The sequence below is a fragment of the Branchiostoma lanceolatum genome, chromosome 12 (genome assembly GCF_035083965.1).
Source record: "Branchiostoma lanceolatum isolate klBraLanc5 chromosome 12, klBraLanc5.hap2, whole genome shotgun sequence".
Lineage (NCBI taxonomy): Eukaryota > Metazoa > Chordata > Leptocardii > Amphioxiformes > Branchiostomatidae > Branchiostoma > Branchiostoma lanceolatum.
In genome coordinates this window covers 13,955,088-13,979,734 of record NC_089733.1, presented here as the reverse complement: position 1 = coordinate 13,979,734, position 24,647 = coordinate 13,955,088, and the positions used below count along the sequence as shown (strand labels likewise).

The window sequence follows — 24,647 nt, the reverse complement described above, 5'->3', positions numbered from 1 at the left end:
CATCTTCAGTTCACTTGCTTACGATGAATTTGGAATATATATCTTACAATGATGAGGACGTATCGACATGTATTCATACAGTTTTATACAAAATGGAGTCTTCAGTACAAATGAAATAGTAAGATTGTCGAATAAAGAAATGAATCCACATGGCTGTGAAATGTCAATTCTTAGGAACGACACCATGAAATATAATGTATAACCTTATTTCTGCAAAAATGACATTATATAAATGATGACACTGATGCAAAAGTTGTTAAAATAATGGGATAATACATTGTCTATGAGAAAAGACTCATATGTCATCAACGCTTATACATCATGAAAACACATTCATCCTGACTTAGCGTCCATAACCTCTGCAAGGGTTACCGGAGTGGTGCACATTCATCAGATCTCGGTAGGCGGCGTTGTCCAGCGGTCGTACGTAGTTCCACCTGTTGACCATGCCGTACCCTCCGTTCACGCTGCCCATCAAGATGAAGTTCTTACCTGTTTATATAAATAAATGTGAAGGTCCATATATGATACTACACAATGTGAGAAGGACAGCATAATGTATTCTCCTACGTAGATATTTTCTTTAGGTAAAAACGATTCCCTGATTGGCTAGCCGCTGGTTAGAGGCCACGCCCACAAAAGTGGAAACCTCAGCCCAGTTTAGAAGAACCTCCCTATTAAAGGCATATTGTATACAAGCCACGTGCACGGCGTGGCTTGGCATATGAGAATGATAAAAATGTGAACACCAACAATATTCTCGGAAGATACGATATGTAAAGTTAGACGTAAATCAAATCGCACCTTCAGTTAGTTTTGGGCATGCGCATTCCGCAAACTGGTCCTCCGTGATGATCATGGCAGTGCGCGTGCGCCCGTCCAGAACGAGGCCGCCGCCGCGGTGCATCTGGGTAACGTGTACCTGCACGATGCTCCTGTCGTCCAAAGGGCTGACCCGCCGGATGTTCATCACCTTTCCGGTGATCACTGAGAGAAAGACAATAGCAAAGTCATTATCCATTAGGCCGTACTACAGAGACAGTGATCGTAGAATTCGGCAAAAGGGAGAATAATTGGCCAGGAGAGTCATTCCGTGGGAAGGTTAACATTTCCTCCTCCAGCTAAACCCTATGGCCAAACTCCCCTGGTAAATCATTCTCCCCATATAGCCAGCTTATACGTAGTTAGTCTGGTAGAGACTAATCAGCTTTATAATAGGCCGCATACATCTATATCTTTCCCAACTGCAAGGATTCATGTTCCGACGCTTCCCTTTTAAGTTTCAAGTTTATCAAATCAATATCCAGGAAAAAAGAAAATAGCATCGTAAATGGCAGAAAATGATAGAGAGAAAAAAGCGGAAAGCTTACAATTAATTCTCAATGGAAAAAAAAAATGAGATTGATCTTCACATGAACACTGTCCCTTTTCCCCCCCCTTCAAGACCTTAAAGTTCTTAGGATTTGAATAAGCAGCAATATTCTCGTTCCCATGGTACTTACCGAAGCCGCTGTGGCAGTAGTGTTTAGACAGGCTGCCCGACCAGCGGAGAGGGCACGGGGTACAGGTAGCTGTAGGACATGGGTGAAGACATATCAACATCAGCGGGACAACGAAAATTGTTTGAGTAACTGAATGAAGGAATGACTGTTTCTGCACATTACGCTTCAAATATATTCACTTATAATCTCCAGGCAGAGCTACACGGTGCCAGAATCGTATAAGCCAGCCAGAGAAGCTCCAGTCAGCCAGAGAAGGGAACCTACTACGGTGCCTGACTGGAGCTTCTCTGGCTGACTAGAGCTTCTCTGGCTGACTGGAGCTTCTCTGGCTGGCTTATTCGACTTTGGCACCGTGTAGATCTGCTTGGAGATGAATTCACGTACGTTTTGTTGACAGCTAGTACGTGGGTAATTACAAGTTCAAAGGTTGATAGTTAAAAGAAATTTGGGAGCAGAAAATTGAGTCACCCTTGGTGCATACATGTATGTAGTAAATACACTACAGAATGTTTGGATACTAGAAACTGTATACGAGAGACTTAAGGCTATATTGATATACCCTGTCATTACTATGTTAAAATCATCATCATATTGTTGTGTATCTATAGTTGTAGCTGGGATACCTTACGAGCGTCCCTGTAGTTTTGTTGTGTCGCAAACAAATCTCTCTCCATGATTTGTTACGTACCTGGTTTACACCGGGCCTCACAGGCGCTCTTGCTGACGAAGCTATTTCCGTTGCCTTGGCAACCACCATGGAGGTAGAGATGACACTCCCCGTCTTCCGAGCGGTAATAGTACCTGTGGGAAGGACAGGGCGAATGGACCAATGAATGAAAGATCGTGCATCGTGATCGATAAATCTATAGTCTCTATTCTTATAACTCAGCAAGAGATCATCGCTGTTGGAATGCATGTAAAATTATGCTAATTTCAAACTCGTTGCAACACAACAAGATACAGAATCTTCAGTCAGTCTGACAGCCTTTCCTCTGGATAAACGACGCACCACACATTGGACACGTCACCTTAGGGACACGTGACTCCCGCGATGGGTCAGGTACCCAGAACTCTGCACTAACAATCGTTGCAGTTGAAATATGGTTGAAAACCTTAGTTTGGCTCGTATGAAAATTCAAATGACTTTTTGACAGCTCAGCCCGGGAACAAGCTTTGGCCCGTGCCAGCGGGAAACTTGACTGAGCTCACACCAAAGAAAGCAAAACAAACAAACAAACAGACCGAAAACAATACCTCCGTTTTCACGGAGGTGAATATGCTCACTGACGATCCTACGAACCTGACTTGATACTGCTCACATTTCGGCCCTGCATCCAGCGGGAGACTGCAGACGTCTGGATCCTGCTGGCCGGGGGTGGACTGGGGAGGGGCGCCGCACTGCTGCTGACACTCCGCCAGGCTGCGGAAATTGTTCCCGTTTGTCCCGCAGCCTCCGTACACGAACTGCAGACAGCGGCCGGTCCCGGCGTGATAGTAGTACCGCGATACGTAGGCGCGGCAGCGGCCGGTCCTCGGCGGGAGAGTGCAGGTACCGGGCTGCGGGCGGGCCGGGGCCTCGGTAGCTGGGGCCTCGGTAGCCGGGGCCTCGGTAGCCGGGGCCTCGGTAACGGGAGCAGGCGTGGTCTGCGGACGAGGCGGATCTAGAGAGTTGAAATGAAATTTTAAAAGTCATGATGAATGTTTTACAATTAATACAAACTCACAGGCAAGTATTTCCCACTCAACTAATGACTGAGAAAACGTGACGTCAGAAATGGGCAAAAGGTTCCGGTAAGTTTGTATCATCCCCCGTCCTGGGGAAAAATCATAAGGGTATAACTCTTCAAACATATACAGTAGAATCCGCTTATTTGCATAACTGATTTGTCAGTGTATTTTATGCAATAATAAGGAGTAGTCCATTAACCCTAGGGGACAAAATGAGCAGCACTGAGGGGGGAGGGGGTTGTAGTAGTTACCAGGATGGCACTTGAAGGAAACATACACACTTTGTGTCAAATTCACTCACTCGCAGGTTATACAAAATGTAACATATTGAATTCATGAGCATATCATCAGTTTATTTACACATGTTGAAGGCAAAGGATGGCAAACTTAGCAAAAAATTGGCAATTCTATTCTTCTGTATCCTATCACAGCAAATGACAATGGAGACTGGCAACAGCTTTTCCAAAAACAAAGGACAATAAGAGTACCTATGGTGTTGTCTTACCATAGAAACTTCCCATACTGGATTTACATTTGAATGACATTTGCATACAATCCATAAGAGTTAGTGACTTTGACATGTTCAACCGTTTTTTCCTGTTGCCATTGGCATTATTTTATGCAAATAGCAGGAGTATGCGAAAATGCCTAATGCAATTATGCCATCTTATTTATAATGGAGTGAATGGGAAATGGTTTGGGTTTTCAGAATTTTATGCATATCCCCGAAGTATGCTATTAACAGTAATGCAAATAGCTGGATTCTACTGTATAAATACATGTAGGTGAAACTGTCTAATGCCGAGGCAATTTACACCCCGTAGTCAACCCTTGCATGCTCACCCGTTGGCTGTGGACACGTGACCGTTTCCAGGGTGATTCCCAGCTGACAGGCCACGGCGTCCAGCACACACTGGTTGTTATAAGAGTTCCCTGACGCGTCACATACCGGGGACTGGCCAAACCTGAGGGATAAAGGAACAGAACGTATATCATTATCTTGTATATATAACAATACTTTACGTTTGGGACCGCATATATGACAATACACTTTACGTTTACGTTTAGGCAAGGGGGTTTAATCATCCTTGGTTTAGGACCGCATTGTAAGCAGCGACACCTAGACTGCAGTGTGGAATACAATGTAGTACCAGTCAGAAGTGCCCGAGGGAGCTGGCAGACGTGCATGGAAACGTCGGCTGTGGTTGTATGACGTTGTATGTCTTGGTCAGAGTGTGACTACAAGCTATTTATTAGCAGGCACTGTGTAGTATAAGACCAGTAATCAGACTAATTTCATTCATCATATCTAAAATGACACTACGTATAGCACCACACATATTTGTTGTGTCAAGAAAGCTTCTTCTTCTACATTTTGTATATGGCTGTATGCCTGCTGTCCCTCTACGCCAAGTGGTGTTCTAACACTGCAACCGGTTTTCCTTTCGTCAAAATTTTCTTTTAAAACCGTAACCAATGTTTGAATAGACAGTAAGTCTAGCTCAGTAGCTGCTATATGATGTGTTAAGTTATCTTTGCACGCAGGCCAGTCTGCGGTTTACCGGTCCTTGGGAAAATGCCAGCTGTGTGCGGATCATGGGTCGGGAGCAAGCTGATGCAACAAACGACGGGATGTTGAAATCTCTCTGACGCACTGATACAAATGTCATGTGGAAATATTCTTCAACGGAAGCAGAGTGGCGCAGCGGGAGCGTGCTGGGCCCATAACCCAGAGGTCGGTGGATCGAAACCACCCTCTGCTAGTCATTTTTTGTAAAACATATTCAGTCGCATCTGTTTGTTAAGCTAATATCTACATTAAAGAGGGTCTGCATGGGGGGGTCCTGGCAACGCTTAACGGTAAATTCAGGCCAGCCGATAACGCTTAACGGTAAATTCAGGCCGGCCGATAACGCTTAACGGTAAATTCAGCATTTTTAGAACATGAGATTCCCCTGAAGACGACGGTTTTTTGCCACTAGTCGTCCTGATCTTGTGGCAGGAGAACTATTACGCTATGCCATTCTCGCACGGCTGCTCCGAACTCTTTAAAGGTCTTTAAATTCGGCGGCGACAGGAAATTTCATGATCACGATGACGAGCGCCGAAGGCGCGACGAAAATTTTGAAATCTTGACCCTCTGAAACGCTATCTCCTGCATTCTGAGGGGGGGGGGGGGTGCTGAAGAGTAAGCTAAGTTTTCTGACATCTCTATTTGAAAAAGAATACAGAAGAGTTTCAGCTTGTTTTTTTGAGGGGCGTCACGCCCTCCAGACCTCGCCGAGCTGCGAAATGCTCCCGGGGAAAATTCTTGACACCCTGAAACGCTATTTCTTGCATTTCGATGGGCAAATATTACTGGTAATTTAAGTTAAGTTTAATGATATCTCTGTTTGTGAAAAAATACAGACGAGTTTCAGCTTGAGTTTGGGGGTCGACGCCCTCCTGACAATATTTCGACGGAGGCCCGCCATGGAAAATTTTAAAATCTTGAATCAAAACGCTTAATTTCCTGAATTTTGAGGAGAAAACTTTGCTGGTAGAGTGAAAAATAGAAGTGTTTCAGCTTGAAATTTTGTGGGGGGCGCCCTACCGACATATTTTCGCCGGAGCCGTGTGCTCCCTGGAGAAAATTTTGAAATCTTGACCCACTGAAATGCTTTTTCCTGCGTAACGAGGAATTACTCAATAACGCTTAACGTTGAATTCAGGATGACAAATAACGCTTAACGAGGAATTAAAACGACCAGTAAAGCTTCACGCTTAATATACCGATAACGCTTAACGGTAAATTCAGGGTGGCCGGTAACGATTAACGGTGAATTAAAATCGCTCGTAACGCTTCACGAAAAAGGGCATGCAGACCCTCATTAAAGAATTATTTTCATTTACAATATTCACATGTTGAGTCCAGAACCGTATACAATGCATGAGTGCACGGAAGCGCATACAATCACACACACACGTATACTCGCACGCACACACACATATATACTTACCGAGAACAGCCAGAAGGACACGTGCACATGGACTGTCCGTTCATCACCTCACATGACGCTCCCTGCTGCATACACGTCACCTCAAGGCACGGATCTATGTACACAAGGCCACTGTTAATCATCTTCAAACGACTTTCAAAATAGTCATGAACATCACGTATATAAAGCTAAATTGTATGAAAACACAAAGCCATCCTGTATTATCTATTCATGGACAAGTATTAAACAGACTACTATGTTACCTGTCATGGTTTGTATCTAGTACAAAACCTTTGCGAACAAAGTTAATTCATCAGGACAAAAGCTACAAGCATGCAGATACTGGGAGCTAGGCGACATTGGAAAAAAAGTACAGCAAGCTAAACTGATATAAGAAAACGTTATGATCCTAACTCCCAACGTCTGCTTGAAGTGAGTACTGGATTGCTGTACCTGTCGGGGGCGGAGGCGGTGCCTCCGTGGAGTGCAGTACCGGCTCTTGACACACGGTGGCGCCGCAAGCGTTCGGACAGCACAGCAGTTCGCCAGGACAGTCCCGGTCCGCCTCGCACAGGTCCGCACACGGACCGAAGGAGTCCGGATCTACCGGCGGGCAGGAGCCGGCCTTCTGCCGAAAGAACGCCTGACCTGGTACGGTTAAGGAAGAGCGGGACGTTACTTAAAAATCTCGGCAAAATGATTCACATAACACAGTTTTGGATACTTTGTGCTTTTCTATCATGAATATGACGGCCATTTCCGTTTGTACCATATTCAAGATACTTGCCAAGTACTTAAGTATGGTTCCTTGACTGGTTGAAATGAGATGGAGTGAAAGAGGGAGAGTAAGAAAGAGGGAGTGAAAAGGAAAGACAGACAAAAGGAGAGAGAGAGAAAGGGAGAGAGAGAAAGGGAGAGAGGGAGGGTGAGAGAGAGAGAGAGAGAGAGAGAGAGATGGGGGGCGGTACTGACTGTTCGTGTGTGAGTCAGGAAAACGGATGGATGACAAGGCACAATTATTTGATGGTGACAAAGTTTCAGTTTCCTGCCGTACCCCCTGGCACGCAACGGGACGGGGAGTTCCTGAAGAATTACTCTCCAAGCAGATGTATGGTGTTTCGCGCGTTATTTCAGGCATTTGGCGCGTGCCTTTGGCAACGTAACACCCTCTGAGGTGTGTTTATCTTTATCTTATGTTAAAACGTCTCAGATTTTGCAACATTGGAACTTCTGGGGACAAAATCAAAGTATGATGTTGGAGGAGTGTAGGCTTGGTGCAGATAAATTTATAACGCAAGGAGGTAAAACGTCTGTTAGCGTCCAGGGTCCTTTAAAATTATGCCTTGGTTACTATAAGCGTTACCGTGTGTGTGTGTATGTGTGCGTGTGTATAAGGGAGGGAGAGAGAGAGAGAGAGAGAGAGAGAGAGAGAGAGAGAGAGAGAGAGAGAGAGAGAGAGAGAGAGAGAGAGAGATAGCGAGAGAGAGAGAGAGAGAGAGAGAGAGAGAGAGAGATAGCGAGAGAGAGAGAGAGAGAGAGAGAGAGATAGCGAGAGAGAGAGAAAGGGGGAGGGAGATTTGCATTTCTCTTATAACCGTTCTGCTCCTCACGACCATAGGCAGGATGTTCAACATTTACTATTCCGTGGTCTTTAGACTACGATGGACGAACATCATCATCATTCCGTGGACACAAGTGGGTGACGATTTTCACTGTGAAGGCCCTCGGCTTCCGTAACTGTCCAGCGGAAGTTGTTATCGTCCACCGGAAGTATCAGTAATTTTCCACAAACCACAGCTGATAACAACATGACCTTAGGAGACCGCGTAAAGATGTGACATCGTCCACGTGTACGTGTATCATTATGGATAAATACTGTCCCCTTTAGCAAGGCCCTTGCCTTTAGCAAGGAGGTTGAATAACCTCTTTAGGCAGTTCGGTTGGAGGGGTAAAACGAAAATGCCACCTGAAAGTGTACATTGCAGTTTCTCAGATCAAGTTTTCAGCTTAGCATTTTTTCAGGACCAAATCCAAGTATATATTGGAGGATCGCTGCTTATATACTGGTGCTTAACGTTCCTGCTTGCATTTGTAATCTGTTAGACGATAACACAATGATTGGAAAGAAAAATAAACGTCTGCCTTTTGATTTAGCCTGTTTACGTAGACATGGCCCCTTCAGTTTTTCAATCTAATTTCCATATTTACTAACAACGAGCAAGGAGGTAACGAGTAAGACGACTGAGGTCATCAGGCAATATCGATTTTGTTTTTAGATTAGAGCAATATGAAAACTACTTGTCAGAAACAATGATTTCCTTTGTAAGGTAAATGTAATGAATGTATCTCGTCAGAGAAAACATAAACTAAAAACTTATTCAGAAAGAAACAGTCATTTTACACTAGCTTAAGACATAAGTCGGACTCGAGTTTAAGTTTTCACCGCCGTTGAAGCCATTAATACGGAAAGACGGTATCAAACCCTCCCAATTCTCAACGCTATCACGAATAGGCAAATATAATTCAAATACAATACCACTAGAGATGTTCCGCTATTCGAAGGAAATATGTAACATCACTACTCACCATATGCAGCGGCAAACACTGCTAAAAGGACGAACGACCCGAGCATCTTCATGATTGTAAGGAGTTGTGGTTGTGCGCCTGTGTACCAAGCAGTTTTATCTCAGTTTAGAGGTCAGACGATTTGCTGAGGCTTTTTATAAAGCCACATTTCCGGTCTCCTACCCGTAAGGATTCGCCGTTACCCTTCTAAGAAAAGGCGCAGTCGCCAGTGGGCACGAGCCTTGTCTAAACAGGAAGTGAGAAAACCGCTGCCAAATGTGGGCTGCAGTGTCTATCATTATCGCTAGATGTCGTTAGCGAGCGTTGAAACTTTACTGTTCAAACACTGCTGTTCAAATTGAAATAGAGTTTTAGTGTTGTAAGCCACCTGAACGTACAATATACAAGGTTTTGTACTACAATCAAATCATGTTAAATGATAACTTAAGATTAGTTGGCCTTAGAACAGTAAGAAACATATAAAAACAACTTGAAAACAACAAACTTTATTGCAATTTATCTCCAAAGTGACAAATTTATACATCTTTTTCTTTAACACTAACACCAAAATAGCGGCAAAACTGTACAGCTCAGATTCTGTCACGTTGGCATGAAAATATCACCTTATTCCACACCGCTGATTCTTGATTTACTTTGTTTTCCAAAAACAATCTTAGTGTCAAGTGTATAAATAGTATCTTGTACTTTATCAACAAAGTATAATCTTCTTCTAACATCTATTTCTTTGCAAATTGTGCACAAACAACCATGCTGTCAAAACACTATGTGAAAGAAAGCATGAAAAAGACAGCAAACTAAAACTTGAAAACGCAATCCTAGAAACTACAGTGTACATGTTTCATTGTAGCAAACTACAAAAAGTGTTAGAATTCCTGATTTGACAATGCATTCATGAACAAATCGTTTCCATTGCAAGCATTCCTTGTGCGAGACACTTTGCAACAATCAAAGCAATGCAATCACAGCTAAATATTTGCAACAAGGTAAAAATCAGAATGTTACATGCACACATAGAAAGTTTAGTTATGCAGAAATGAAACATGGGAAACAGTCAAACTCTCCCCAACAAAATCTTTTAAAGCAGGTAAGATTTTTTCTGTTACTTAACTAAAGTAAACAGCTAATATAACTAAAAGTGCATGCTAAACCCAAACAGTATAAGTTTTTAAAACTATAAAAGAATAAAAACTATTAAGCTAGACTTGAAGTGAAAAACAACAGTTAACTATCATATCATTTATGGCATGAGTTTTGCTATCAGATGTTTCTAAGTACAATGTAGCTTGCTGTCAAATCCTCCCTGAATGACTTGCCCATATGCAATTTAAAGACAGATAAAGACACTAGCTGTGAAAGGACACATTAGTAAGGTTTTTTTTACATGTAAAGAAATGGTGGGGAGTGAGACAGACTGAATACTAGAGGAACAAAGACAAAACAAAATGCTAAAATCATTTCAAGTTCAGTTCTACCAACAAAATAAATTTCCACAAATTACGATTAAAGAAGCATCCATATTCCAGTAATACATCAAGTCAACTGAGGAAAACAAATTTCACAATTTTTTTGCTCTGTATAGTTGCACAAAATTTAAGCTAGACTATAAAATGTCAGTTGGCCCTGCAACTGGCAAAAAGGGGACATTTAAAAATTGAAACATTAAAACAGAGACTCTCTATGCTATTGTTTTAAACAGGTTTCCTTCACGAACCATAACTTAATGGTGGCCAAAAAGTATCCTTTGTGTCAATAAATAAAATCTAACACAACTCTATCATTTCTAATTGTGCCTATCTGGCTTCTTGTAGTTTCCACAGTTTTCAATTTTGAAATGTCCCCTCTAAAATCTCATTGATCAGAATAAAAAGAGATTAGTCACTCTAAGGCACTGCATGAACTTTGGATTAAAAAGTTTTGGTATGGGGAGAGACCATTTGATTGTGACAATATTGTGTTAAATATCTATCACTTGGATGATATGATGGAATAAAAGTGTTCTGAATAAGTTTCACACAAAATATCAAATGGATCTCTCGTAAGTACATGTCATCTACGACACAGGCACTAAGTACAATGTTCACACTGGCACTTGTAACACCTTCCCACATCTTTACAAACTTCATCTCTAACTGACACCTACATTTTCTTCTTAGGTTGGGGAGGGGGGCAACATATTAGCTACGGTGAAATACCTTATCACAAACAGTCAACAGTTATAGGGAAGAAGATATGGCCTACTGTACACACAAAGTTCAAGAAATGGATTTCATCCAATCACAGTAAAGAACAGAGATCATATGACTAGTACAGCTCTGTAGTATACATTGCTTCATATGTGGAAGACACCTGAAAACATCATTGCATATTTTACATTCTCTGTACATTAAAACATCTAAACATTTAGGCTAGATCTGTAGATCATCATATTATTTGGCAAAGCAGGTTTGCACCTCCTAGAAAGGGTTTGTATCAAAAGATGAAGTTGACTGTGTTCCTTTGGGTAGCTTTTACAAAATAATCTAAGTGAGTTTAACTCCTAAACCTAAAATCTCATTTGCACCAGCTACATTTGGCAATAACCAACACAGCACGTCATGTTATTCTGTGAATATTGCAATATGATCTTTTTAAAAATTGGCACATTTGCACACTTTTCTCTTTTTGGGAATTCCCTATTCCACATATTCTAGTGCCAATTAGACTATAAATTATAAGCAATAACACCAAGGGGTGAGGAAAACTCCTTTTTTTGCTACTCTGGACCTAGCTATCTTTAGAAATTAAAATCAGATCAAGATTTCTATAGTGCAAAAAGTTGCTATCAGAAAAACAGAAACATAGCTCTTAAGCACAGATTGGGGAAAAAATCTAAACTGACAAAAACGGTTTTATATCAAATCTTTCTCTGTTGTTTCTACTCAGCCCCAACTGTTAGTGACTTAACAGAATATAGCACACATTTATTTCTTTTAGTTACAATGTGTGTTTGCAATGCAATTTTTTTCATTTAGAACTCAACATTGTAACAATTGTGTATTAAATGTGAATCATTTGCAAGCTGATAAAAATGTGCATAGTACCAAAGATAATTTGACCAGATAAATGAAAAATCTTAGGAAAAGCAGATCTGACTAGTTTGCTATTTGTCTCACCAAAGCCTGCAGGCCAATTAAAGATTTTGGTCTGGAGTGCTTTTCACTGTAAAGTAACTGGTTGTCATTTCATGAAAACCATGAGTTATGTTTTTCACTGCCATCTCTTTGAACTTAAAAACAAGCTAGAGATAAATCAAACCAGCCTTGGCACTCTAGGATAACACCACACCAATTTAATTTCTTAGTTCTCTGATTTAGAAAAAAAATAATAAGATGGCAGATGAACATGAAAACAGATCCTGTGGGAAAAGTGTGTACCTTGCAATTGGTACACACAGCTTCTCAGAATGGATTAAGTTAGATTCAACTTATTCTCCAAACTTTCTGTTTTAATCTTTCATAAAATGTACGAGAACTAAGTAACCAAATTGGAATGGCCTGGCCAAGCATTGGCACCATCTGATTACCTACAGGAAGAGGAAAGACAGTGTGAAGTTGTTTTTTAAGCAACATACACGCTAAAAATAGTCCATGTCCAGTTGCTTGCCGTCATCTCCAGTCGCTGCCTTGTTGGCGTGTCCGCTCCCAAACGTGGTCGCACCGCCCGATGCCTCGTCTACGCTCAGCCGATGCTGCGAAGGCAATGTACACAAATGATTAATCGTCAAAAAACAACAGTTCATTAAGAAAACAGATTGTTAACATTGAAGCATGAAGCATGCACACAAAGCATTAGCTAAGTAACAAACATGTAAAGATATTCTCCAATTATGTATTGAGCTTAGTTATTCCATACTTTCATGACATATTCTGCTAAGTTGATATGACTTAATACACATATTTTTTCTTGTGAATTCCACTCACAATGCAACAAAAAAAGATGTAAATTATGAAAATAATGATTTGATACTTCATAGCATTTAATAATTCCTTGTGACAACAAAATTTAGATTATTTAGAAATTGATTATGAAAACAATATTATGACACTCAATGCACTTGTTTATTTCCTGCAACTTTCACTCACAATGCAACGACACAGATACCCACACACCAGCACAAGAAGCAATTGGAAGCATTTTTACTTTTTTTCAGGCTGTTCCATTAATGTGGCTTGAGCGTGGAGCGAAACGAAAATAAGGATGGATCAAAATTAAACGGCAAGGGCGTGCAAGTGATAGTGTAAGATATTACATCAATTCAGTAGAAGAAGATTAATATTGGTGCAAAGAAGATGGAAATCATGTTGTATTAGCAATAGAAGAGTTGTTGTGCACAGAAGAGAAAATTTTAGACAAAATTGAAAAGGGGAGGGGAAAAATGTGTTTATGACAGTTGAGCTCCCTCAAGCCCTCACAATGGGACAGCCACAAGCAACACAGGCTCAAGCAACATGCCACCAATAGAGATACAAAAAGCAGAGATTCTCATCAGTTAGTCTGCCAGTTCTATGATAATGATTCTACATGGTGATGACTAGCCATTTTTGCTCTTAAGATGTTCTCTAAATGAACCAAGAATTTTCGGGGGGTTAGTCATTCCGTTTGACGGAAGATTTTTGCTATTGACAAACAAAATAGTGGCCATTCCGTCAAAAAGAAATTGGTATGTCAAAGGTGAAAAAGATCTAAAATTCAATTCAACGTCAAGTAGATCAAACCATGCATTAGCATGGGTAGGGACTGCCCTATGTTCTAACACCTCTATGTTCCAACACCCCAATGTTATGGCTAGGGTTAAGGTTAGGGGGTGTCGGGAAATAGAGGTGTCGGAGCATAGGGGTATTGCAACATATAGGGGTACAACAATATGGGTTGGATGAGATGACGGAAAAATACTGGGCTTAGAAAAACTATGACATGAACAATACTACAACTTTATCTGTAATACTTGAATGTGTACTATTGGCAGAAGAACTGTTTTGAATCTCAACTTCAGGAATCTCGGGTTCACATTACGCTCACAAACCTCTGTGTTCTCTGAGTAAATGTTCGGCTGCATTTCAACCACATCATGGTTAAACCCCAATTTCTGCTTGCTATCGTTTCTCCTATAGAGATAGACATTCGACAGGTGGTTGTTAGTTTATCAACTTATTAACTAGCATGCTGTTAGCTTGGGCAGTTGAGTCAGTGCTGCTGGTACCAGATCAGTGACATACATTGTTTGCTGAATTTTCATTGAATTAACATCCAGGTAAAAAGATTCACAACCCAAAAGTTACTCTATAAGCAACTGGATACGTTTTGTAAATGGCCAGACTTTATCTGCTATCAGTCACTGATGAAAGATAGTGAATGTTTCCTGAAACATCTGACCATTTAGAAAACTTATCCATACGTCGGTAACCATTGTGTATCTTTTGTATTTTGTTGTTACAATTTGTTGTGATCTTTTAAAAGTATGAATTGATGCTGTATAGGATATTTTTACCAAAAACATACGAATGAGGTTACCATATGATGTGGTTTTCATATCAGATATGAAGCAGTCTAGATTTGATTTTTTGGAAGTACCGAACGTTTAAAGAACGATGTGACATCAACAAACAGTGTATTACTCTGATCTGGCCCACAGATGACTCTTCCTGCCACGTTACCTTTGGTTCTGTTTCCTGCATTTCCATGTGTTTGTCTACGTCAAAGTTTGCTCGTAGCTTTCCCGGTCGCCACCCTCCATCCCCATAGGACTCAACCCCATGGTGCAATGCACCATTACTTTGACTTTTGTCCTTCCTCCTGTAAGGTTGGATTGGAAGGTCAACACCATGGGCATCACGACTTCACAAGTACTAGTATGCAAATTAACCATGTAGTAGTATCCCAAGTATGCAAATAAAGGAGGGCAAACACTGCAAATGTAGCCTAGAATCCAGTCCTTTTGGCTTAAGTCTGCTTCCACAATCCCTACCCCACTACCAGCAACTGATGGAAGCAGACTAAAGCTAATCATTCCAGGCTACCATAAATAGTATTCAGAACAAGAACTGACAGAAATGTTGGAATTATATGACATGGATGATTACCAAAATTTGTAATCCCATAATTAGTTTGCCATCACACACTTGAACCCGATGTCATAGCCCAGTCCACCCTTGGCAATGTTAGCCCCATAAAAATCTGATTGACAAAATGACATACATGTACACCAGTCACAACAGAAGTCGCTTGTAGCCAATTGCTTAACCTACACTTTGGTTACTAGTAGGTAAATAACACTTGGTTGTGTTCAAGGTAAATACTTGGTTGTTATGCAGCCACGACTATTTTTCGAAAATCATCTCCCTCGAACCCCTCTAGATCTCCCACATGTTACTCACCTGCAGCAGGCACACACAGCCACGATGACCAGGATGATCAGGAAAAGACCCGCCCCTGCTCCACAGGCGATGGTGGCGATGAAGAACACTGGTGGGAGACCACAAGATAAACATTAAGCTAAGCTTGACAGGTGAAGAACTAATGACAGTTAAAACTGCCCAAGACTAGAACAAGTGGGTGATCGATAAAATCTGGTCTAAGTGGACATGTGGTCACTATAGACAGGATTCTTAAGGCTTGTGTCAAATGGAAAATTATATAAGGGACCACCATCACTTGTACAGGACCTGGTTTGACTGCAAAATAAAAATTGTGCACCCAACTGTAAGTTGACAAAACTATATCAGAGTATAAGATCATATACTTTTGACAACCGAGTAAGATAGTGATTTTAGAGATAGTATTATAATAACTGTGTGATATACATGAAAATATAAATGGCTACCATGCATATGATACATCTGCATGGCAACAACATTGAAATGTTTGGGTTAAGTATAATGCTAGACATGTAAAAGATTTTCCTTACCTGTTTGGCTTCCACAGTTATCTCCGGAGTAACCTCCTGGACAGCTGCAAAACAACAAGAGTAAACAAATTCAAAATAAATAGACAACATGGACAGGTGTATCAGTATAACACAAACTGATTTCAACTCTTACTATAGAACATATGATTAAAAAATAACTTTAAGTTAGCAAAGATGAAACAGAAAAATCATGTTTTTGTTGAACTCAGCTAGGGATGCGGACCTAAATCCATTTTCAGGTTCAGGTCCGGACCTGAACCTAAAAGTTTAGGTTCAGGTCCGGACCTATTAGGTCCGACCTGAACCCATGGCATATCTGACTAATTGCCAAACTTCTATTTACTAGTACTTGGAGTGTTCTTACATTGCACTGTGATACACATACATGTACTTTTATACCAGTGTAATGCTGTTTGTCATAGACCAAGACTGATATCATGTTATTGTACACTAACCTGAGAGTATAATGCTAAGTCTGTTGCTTTCTTCTATCAGAATAAGGTAGAATTATTAAAGTTCTTAAAAATGAACGAAATAAGGACTGATCAAGACTGTGAAAGGAAAAATATTTTCCAGAGCAAAATCACTTTTTAAAGGAAACCAATAAATGAGATTAGACTTTGTCAAGTTGGAGTCCAACACAAATCACATTTTAAAAAAATAACATGCAAAAAAAAAAAAAATTGAAAAAATATATACATTTGTACTTGAATTTCTCTCTGAACTCGGCCTTTTGACATTCTGGCATGCCCTTCATCTGATCAAGGCACCTGGTATTCATTAGAAGTTCATTAGCAGCAAGTTCCGCACCGCTGATATCACAGGATATCACAGTCCTTTTGGGAGTCCCACTGCAGAAACATATCCCTGATTGCCGCGATCAAGCCATCTTTATCCAATTTGTGGCAGAAAAATAATAGCCAGCTTCTCCTGCCCCGGACAGATTTTGCCCTTTCCGTTTTATGCTGCGGGATGACATCTTTATATGCCCAAGCGTCAACGAAAACAGTTCGTCATGTCTTCTCACGTCAGTTCCCGCGGTTGTGGGTGAAAGGTCATGAAGTCTCGCGAAGTCTCGCTGTCTAGATCAGCTGACCTTCCATGTACCCTACCGGGGTATATCAAATCTCGCGAGAGCAGCTAATTCAAAACAAATATGGCGCCTAGCGCCTCGATCGGTGCCGAGAACGCCACTTTTGATCGTGTTTTGCACAATCTAACGGTGTATCTACCGCGATAGGAATATTCTTTACTAATCACAACATATTTCATGACCTGATACATTGTCTTGTGGTGGTGCTGGGATATTTTCACGGAGAAAAGATCGTTTTCGGGAAAGATTACTTGTTGTACCTCAGCATGCAGATAATATGACCGCCATGAATGGCAATGTTTTCGTCTTTTTCGAGCGCAAATTTCGCGATTTACGGAAGGTTTAAGATGGTCTAGAATGAAAAAGATATAATGTGAGTGCTAGATTTTTTTACCGGTCCAGTACCGAAAAAACCGGAAAACTGGGTTTCGGTTTTTTGGACCTGAACCGAAACGTTTTTTCAGGTAATAACCGGACCTTTATAACCGGTACGCATCCCTAAACTCAGCTCAAGTTGGTTATGGAGTAAAGAAAGGAGGCTTTGAGGGGCAGTTCAACAGATAGGACTGTGAGAGCATCGGAGATCACATCAAATTACTGTTCTTAATTAGGTGTATCAGCCTCTGACCTCGCGTGACTCACATTGAATGTGGGCAAGATCATCACAACTACAGGATGAGTTTGCTAGTCATGTTTGTTCAACTCGAGAACATTTCAGTATAACTGGCCGTCATGTATTGTGTGAAACAAAACTGTTACAGTTGCTACATGTATGAGCCCCCCTCCCACATCCACCCTTTATTTACTAAAACAACCGGAAAACACCAACCTGCAGGTGTAGTGATAATTGTCACCACGTGGGATCGTCACACAAGTTCCCCCATTCAGGCACGGGCAACCTGCGAGCAAAAGAGAGAGGACTTAGACATTATTTCTTCAAAACAAATGATATTTGACCAAGCTTGAAGCTCAATTAAGAATTTAGAACTTTTAAAAACAAAAGGTATAAGCAGCCCTCTTTGGTAAACTATCAAGAAAGGCAGTACAGTAGGTAGACATCAATTACCCAATGACTTGTAAGGTTGTATGGTAAAAAAAAAGACAAGATAAACTTTAGGACAGCACCAATAGAAACTATTGACACTGAGGCTTAACATGAACCCAATGTCCGCATTTAAAAATAGACTGTAGCGAAACTGGAACTGAAAACTGATCGGACTAGGTCGATATAGTGTGATCATTTTCATTGGTTCTATACATCTGTACATGTAACATTATTTGTATATACTTGTGTTTGTTCTTTCCATGATTGTATTTTTAATGTTTGTGCCGATGGAAATCTGAAAAAACAGATCCGTAGATCTGAGAAGGTTAGATAAATAAATTGAAATTGAATTATTCATAAATGAGCCAGCAACAAAAACCTTTAACTTAAAACTGTACGCAGAAAGTAACACATAAAGCACACCCACGTTTGCATTCATGAGTTCTATCTGTTTTCAGGTAGCAGTACCCAGTGCCATCACAGGGGTTACTTTCACATGGGTCCAACTCTGAAACAGGGAAGGAATCATCACAATTTGGACACGGGACACAAACTGACAACAGTGATATTCAAACCATAGACTTCCAGTAAAGATAAAAAAACAATAACTGTGACATACATAGCAATTGATCTGAAAGTTTAGTCTCTGAGTGATATTCTTATAAAAGGTGAGGTACTAGTATGCAATCTATATTTTCTCGTTTGCATATAGCTACTGTGCAGACTGAGATGAAAAAATTCTATCATTCATGACTATGCTATATCTGAGTGTAAGGTAAATACTAATCTTGCAAAAGTTTCACATTAATCTCATAACACTTTAAAGTGTGTACAAACCAATGGCTTTTAACACATCTATTATAAACGGTATTGACATTGATAATACTGTTACCTGTGCAAAATTGTTTCCCATCAATGACTGGTACATTGGGGTCGACCTGGTATCCGTCTGAGCACTCACAACGATACCCGCCGTCAGTATTCACACAGTCGGTGTTGGCTGGGCACTGGTGGCTGTCGGGGGAGGCACACTCATTCAGGTCTGTGGAGGGAAAAATCATGATGATGATGAATGTTTGGAAACTTGGGTCAATACATACTGTCATGTATCTCTCACTCTCTCTTTTTCTCTCTATCCAATTCAACGTCTTTTATTCCCCATCATATGGGGGTTGGACGTGCTTGCACATTGATGGAGGAGCCCGTGGACTGACCTCATCAAGTGTTTTTTGTAGCAAGAGTTTTTACGGCTGGATGCCCTTCCTAACGCCAACCCAAACCCTACTGTAGGGCTTGGGAAATGGGAAATATGAGTTACGTGCCTTTCCCAAGGGCACAACGTCTGGGTGCATGTCCGTACATGTCTGGGTACAACCCTGGGGATTGAACCTGGGTCTCATTGGTTCATAGCCGGATGCACTGCCACTATGCCACACAGACGCATATAGTACGTATATTAGACCTTGACTTGACTTAGACCAGCAATGGCATAATGTTTCAGTATCATAACCCTTAATGATGTGACAAACAAGTATTATTATCAATCAAACAAAATCCTAATTGACCAGTGGCAGACTCTTCTACGTTTTACAATATGAAGCTGGTGTGATTTTTTTCCCCAATTCACGATCAATGCCGATTTTGATTTTGAAAAGTGACATTGTCACAACCTTAAATCATCCACAAAGGTCAATATATTTTTATATTGCTATGAAAATTCTCCTGAAATCAAAAGTGTCAAATTTTACTGCTGCTTATGGGTGCAATATCATGACAAAGGTACATTATATCATGCTAGATTGCCCAAAGAGGCTGAAAATGTCTTAGATGAAGACTCAGATCTAGACTATATCTTACCTTGAACTCTGGTTGCTGTAAGATTAACTCCACTTAAGCTTCCAAGTTGGCACAATCTCTCTCCATTGACCATTGTACAACTCTGCTGCAGTTGGTTTTTCAGTTCTGTGCTCAGGTCTGCAGAATTCAGAGTGGTGTCCTGGCCAGGTGGCACAGCAAACAGCAAGTCGTAGTGAGCAATCACACTGCCTGAGCTGCGGGTGAAACATGTACATGTATATCATTAGGCTGTGGGCTAATGAATAAAGTTCTAAACAGGAACTATGTGGCTACAGCGTCTTTTCTGAAGATGTGGCGTGAGTTTGTACGCTTGATTGAGGTTGTCCACTATGTATACTATTTGCCTAGTATATCATCATGCTGTTAGCCCTTAACATTAATCCACCGGGTTACATAAATCCGCCACTTTGAAAAGCAGTGAGTGTGAGAGATCTCTCGTGCAGCACCCCCCAGTAATGCAGTTTATATATATAGGAGTGCATAATTATACTGGAGGACGTCGGGTTGGAGGTCTGTTTGGACATATCTTTTCAGGGTGGCGAAATTACATACCCTGGTGGAATTATATTAGTAGATGTTATGTCATAAGGGTTCTTTATAATAATAAGTTATGTAGAAAATGATTAACAACACAAAAATTTATTTAAGAATGTTTCAGGACCTTTTACATGCAGTGTAATACTAAATATGCCTGTATTGTGTTGTACAGTACTTCTATTACATGATTTACATAAATGCATTGTAGTAACAATCCCAAAGACAATTAGACAAGCAACAATTTGTTTCTCTTCTACAACCCACTTGAGAACAATGAAACAAACCTTCATAATGACTGTCTTATAAATTTTTCAGCACTTATATAGCATACAAATTAATGTATATTACATCATACATTGGCAAAAAGCAACATACTATTGATATTATGATATAAAAGTCTTCTAAATCTTGTTCCTTTATGTTGGGTCCATGCAAAGGTGAAATAAAAGATAACATCCAAACCTGAAAGCTGTGACTTCAGTCCTCTCAAAAGTAGTTGGGTATTTTCGCCTATAGGGCTTGTTGAGCTTAAAAAGAAGAAAAAAAATCAACAAATACAAAAACATGTAGTTGTGCTAAATTGGTTTAAAAAAATGTATAGAATTATCAATTACTTTCACATAGTGCCTTCAAGGTTGTCGTTTACAAGAAGATAAAATTAGTGTGCAAGACCAGTCAAAATAAACAAGAATACAAAACATCATCTTCTACAAATAACTGAGGGTTTATATACATGTATATATACTGTAGAAGCTTTTAGTAAAAGTGGCACAAATTGTCATCTAGTCAAGGATCAAAATTAATGATTGTTGTAAACAGAACACAACAGATATCTCCTTAATTTCTTAAACCCAAATATCAAAGGCTTAAAGAGCATCTCTTCTCCCTACATGTAAGTCAGAAACATTATGATTGAGACAAGCATGATATCACTGAAAGTGAGGACCTAAAATGACTTAATAAGAGAAGCAGGGGTTACGAAAGCAGGGGTTACAAAGGCTGCTCAGTAGTGGGAAATTCGGGTCAAGTGCTTTTCCCATTGTAGAGCACAATATTGGGATCAAGGGTCAAAGGTTAACGTTTGCACCCGGGACCTCTCAATTCTGGGCCAAACACAGTCTAACCATTACACCACACAATACAACACATCCTAATATGGATCAGTCTAAGAGCCTAGTCCTCACATCTGCCTCCACTATGGGTGCCTTCTCTCTGAAGGCTGTTGTTTCTCGGTCACCAAGCTCCGGTGTGAAGGTATCCTGAAACTCGATCTGTCCTGCAAACGTGTGTGTCGCTGGAAAGAAGATTCAGGAACCAAACATCATCATCAAAATGTGGTTTTTACCTGAAAGTTCTACTGTCTTTGTAACACATGCATGCTGCAGATTCATGGAAAAAGAAACTTCAACTTTTGTTTCATCATAAAACAATTTTGCAAAAGGTGTAACTTATCAGATAGGGCTAACATACATTGTGTACATACTGCCTGCTGTGAATAGTAGGGGAACGGATGTGTTAGAATCTAACAGTTCTCAGTGACAAATGTGCTAGATGTTGGCACATCGGCAACCAAATCCGCAGTGTGTTTTTTGGCACACAGTTTGACAGATTAGCCGAATAGGCTCGGTGGGCATCACTCCACTGTCCGGGAAGGTAGTGTAAAGTGCCTTTCCCAAGGGCACAATGTCGGGGCATGGTGAGTATCGAACTCTGGACCTATTGATTCCGAGTTCAACGCTCTAATCGTTACGCCACGCTGACATCACTACGGATGTGTTAGCTGTGTTTAAAGTTTGCAGTTGTAACAATATAGTAGTTAAGTACAGTAGACAGAGGCATGTTTGCAGTGTGATGAAAGCTCAACACAAAACCACTGCAAATATTCTACAGTAGTTAACAGCTGATATCAGTAACTGCGGAATAAGAATAAAGATTAACAACAAATGAAAATTGTTTCTTCTTAAGATAAATTCACTTTTATTTCTATTTCTATCATGGCAAATGATTAATTCTACCTACCTTTGTAACAGTTTTCACCCTTCCTGTAGAAGCCTTGCAGACACTTGCAGGTGTAGCTCCCAATCAGATTCTCACATTTCTGGTTCTCACCACAGACTATGGACTGCTCCTCACACTCATTTACATCTACATGAAAGATGGTGTAAAAAATGTAGGTTGAACAACATAAATATTATCATCTTACTCAACAGCATTTTCTTGCAAAATCTTTTCTATGAATGTATATTACACCAAGTAGTACACAGACGCAAACCCACTGTACGAAAACAAATGAATAACTTAAGGAACGACAGATATTGAAACATAAAGATTAGCAAGGGGGGTGGGGGGTGCAAAAGAAACATCACTCAGTGAAATGACAATTTTATGATGTCTGACTCGTCCTGATAGATTTACTCTACGGTGATCTCCCTAGACTCTCCCAGAAGATAAGGCACCGAAGGATGGCACTGGCTGGACACTGCGTCCGGCATACCGAGCTGACAGCCAGCCAGCTTATCCTCTGGGAGCCAACAGAGGAGAAGGGGCAGGAGATGCACAACCCCCATTGACAAACTAAAAAGGGATACTGCGCTCAGTGACATACCTACAACAGAGCTTTGATCGCTAATGGAAGACCTGACTGAGTGGTGCAGATGAACCCATTGTCTCCCAAGATGACATCACTGATGTCCTCGTTCAAGGTCAAGGATAGAGTTACTCACAGTAAAATATGACTCTCACCTTCACAGTTCTGAGTTGTTGGGTTGTACTTATAGCCAGCGTGGCAGGTACAGTTGAAGCTTCCAGGTACGTTAGTACAGTCTCCATTCTTGCACAGATCTGTACATTCATCATTGTCTGCAACCACAAAGAAGAAAACTAAAATGAACAAGGTATTTTAAAGGATAAACCCTAGCCTGAATTCAATCAAGCCTCCTGTGACCACTCGCCGCCCTGTAACCGCCTCGCGGGGAGGGGACAGAAATCACCGGATAGCTGGAGTTTGTGTTATACAGACTAGATAAACCCCAGATGATAGGGAAAAGAAGACGTTAAACCAGATAGAGAGTGAGTGTGTGTGTAAACACTAGGGAAAAGCTATGGGAATGACACAGCCAACCTTTTCAAGACGGCAAAAAATGAAGCTAACCTTGACAAGTTGTCCCATCGGCTTGTAGAGTGAAACCAGCATCGCATTCGCAGCTGTATCCACCATCCTTATTCACACATGTACCACTGAGAGGGTCGCACATGTTAAGTGTACTGTTCAAACACTCGTTGATATCTGCAAAGAAAATATTACAAGGTATATTAGGACTCCTCTTACTTGTAGCTTTCCCATCATCTACATATTACAGGTTTACTACAGAAAAAGTATATTCTAATGGATAGGCATAATAAGAGTTTAAATCATCATCATCATGATGCCAGGGTGACATCTCACCTTAGGAGGAATCCCTCCCTTGACTGACTCTAAACCTGTACATTTTTATGTTTTACTAAGTCAGTATTGTCTTCAACCTCCTATTTTCAACAAAACAAAATTTGAAGGGCTTCAAAACTCTATGGGAAGTAGGTCAAATTTCAAGATGAGGGAGGCAGCAGTGAAAACTTTTGAAAATTATAACAAAAAGATGGAATGAAGAATTCAAAGTGATCTGCATTGATTTCTATTGAGAAAGAATGAATGAATGAATGAATGATTTATTGCACAACAATTGCATCAGTGACAATGTATGGCAAATTACAGACAACATAGGTAACAATCTAGTTCTATACATGTATAAGAATATACTACTTACTATAATACTATATCTAGTGTGATCTATGGCCATTGCAACATGGAACTAATACAGACTAAGGGTTGTTTTTCTAGGCTAATTGTAATAGATGACCTACCTTCACAGTTGACCCCACTCTCCAGGACGTACCCCTGCGGACAGGCACATGTGCTGTTTTCTCCCACGACACAGTACGCCGGATCGTTACACGTAACCGGACATGATCCTGCGCCCAAAAGACGACAACATTTTAACAAAACTTCGGTCTTTTCAAATTTCGTTTTCTAAATTTCAAGGACCATGATATTCCTACATTGTGATATCAACTTTTTCTTACTCTTACTCCAGCTCCAAATCAGCAGTTTTGGTTGATCCCTTTTCATCCTACCAGTAATCTATTTTACCATTAGTATATCTATATCTAGCAGACATTGGCAACTTTTACACAACATAGTCCAAATGTGATATACATGGTGTTCTTCAATCGAGTACAATCTGAACCCAAAGCCTCAACATTATGTACATGTAGATTGTCCAAAAACTGTGTACTCAATCACTTTCAATTGTAATCCCCACAAAAACATGGTTGTCTTCAG

General features: G+C 40.5%; 2 protein-coding genes across 3 annotated transcripts in view; both read right to left on the bottom strand.

Annotated features, from left to right (window-relative positions):
- Positions 1-221: 221 nt before the first annotated feature.
- Positions 222-8,956, bottom strand: LOC136446024 (WAP, Kazal, immunoglobulin, Kunitz and NTR domain-containing protein 2-like). Its single transcript, XM_066444292.1, has 9 exons — positions 8,795-8,956; positions 6,662-6,856; positions 6,230-6,323; positions 4,074-4,195; positions 2,803-3,163; positions 2,191-2,303; positions 1,503-1,571; positions 805-987; positions 222-492 (listed from the first exon to the last, which is right to left on the bottom strand). The coding sequence occupies exons 1-9, from the start codon at positions 8,844-8,846 to the stop codon at positions 344-346; spliced, it is 1,338 nt and encodes a 445-aa protein (XP_066300389.1). The 5' UTR covers positions 8,847-8,956; the 3' UTR covers positions 222-343.
- A 307-nt stretch (positions 8,957-9,263) lies between these two features.
- The window catches only part of LOC136446509 (fibrillin-3-like), a 34,834-nt gene continuing 19,450 nt past the window's right edge, over positions 9,264-24,647 (bottom strand). The window contains exons 11-24 of one of the 2 annotated variants that reach the window (XM_066444901.1): positions 24,170-24,277; positions 23,421-23,555; positions 23,012-23,128; positions 22,289-22,414; positions 21,454-21,563; positions 20,732-20,796; positions 19,733-19,926; positions 18,768-18,917; positions 18,303-18,383; positions 17,660-17,729; positions 15,738-15,781; positions 15,208-15,295; positions 13,857-13,938; positions 9,264-12,521 (exon numbers count right to left, since the gene is read on the bottom strand). In XM_066444901.1, coding sequence (XP_066300998.1) covers positions 12,408-12,521; positions 13,857-13,938; positions 15,208-15,295; positions 15,738-15,781; positions 17,660-17,729; positions 18,303-18,383; positions 18,768-18,917; positions 19,733-19,926; positions 20,732-20,796; positions 21,454-21,563; positions 22,289-22,414; positions 23,012-23,128; positions 23,421-23,555; positions 24,170-24,277 — 1,484 coding nt within the window. In that variant the 3' untranslated portion in view covers positions 9,264-12,407. Of the gene's footprint in view, positions 12,522-13,856; positions 13,939-14,487; positions 14,627-15,207; positions 15,296-15,737; positions 15,782-17,659; positions 17,730-18,302; positions 18,384-18,767; positions 18,918-19,732; positions 19,927-20,731; positions 20,797-21,453; positions 21,564-22,288; positions 22,415-23,011; positions 23,129-23,420; positions 23,556-24,169; positions 24,278-24,647 lie in introns of both variants that reach the window. The other variant, XM_066444900.1, reaches the window with a different exon arrangement.

What these genes read in the sequence shown, in the direction of transcription:
- LOC136446024 (XM_066444292.1), bottom strand. Translation starts at nt 8,846, where the DNA reads ATGAAGATGCTCGGGTCGTTCGTCCTTTTAGCAGTGTTTGCCGCTGCA. An exon ending in TGTCCTTCTGGCTGTTCTCG is followed by an intron (nt 4,196 to 6,229) that starts GTAAGTATATAT and finishes TTTATCCCTCAG; the next exon opens with GTTTGGCCAGTCCCCGGTAT. An exon ending in CTACTGCCACAGCGGCTTCG is followed by an intron (nt 988 to 1,502) that starts GTAAGTACCATG and finishes TCTTTCTCTCAG; the next exon opens with TGATCACCGGAAAGGTGATG.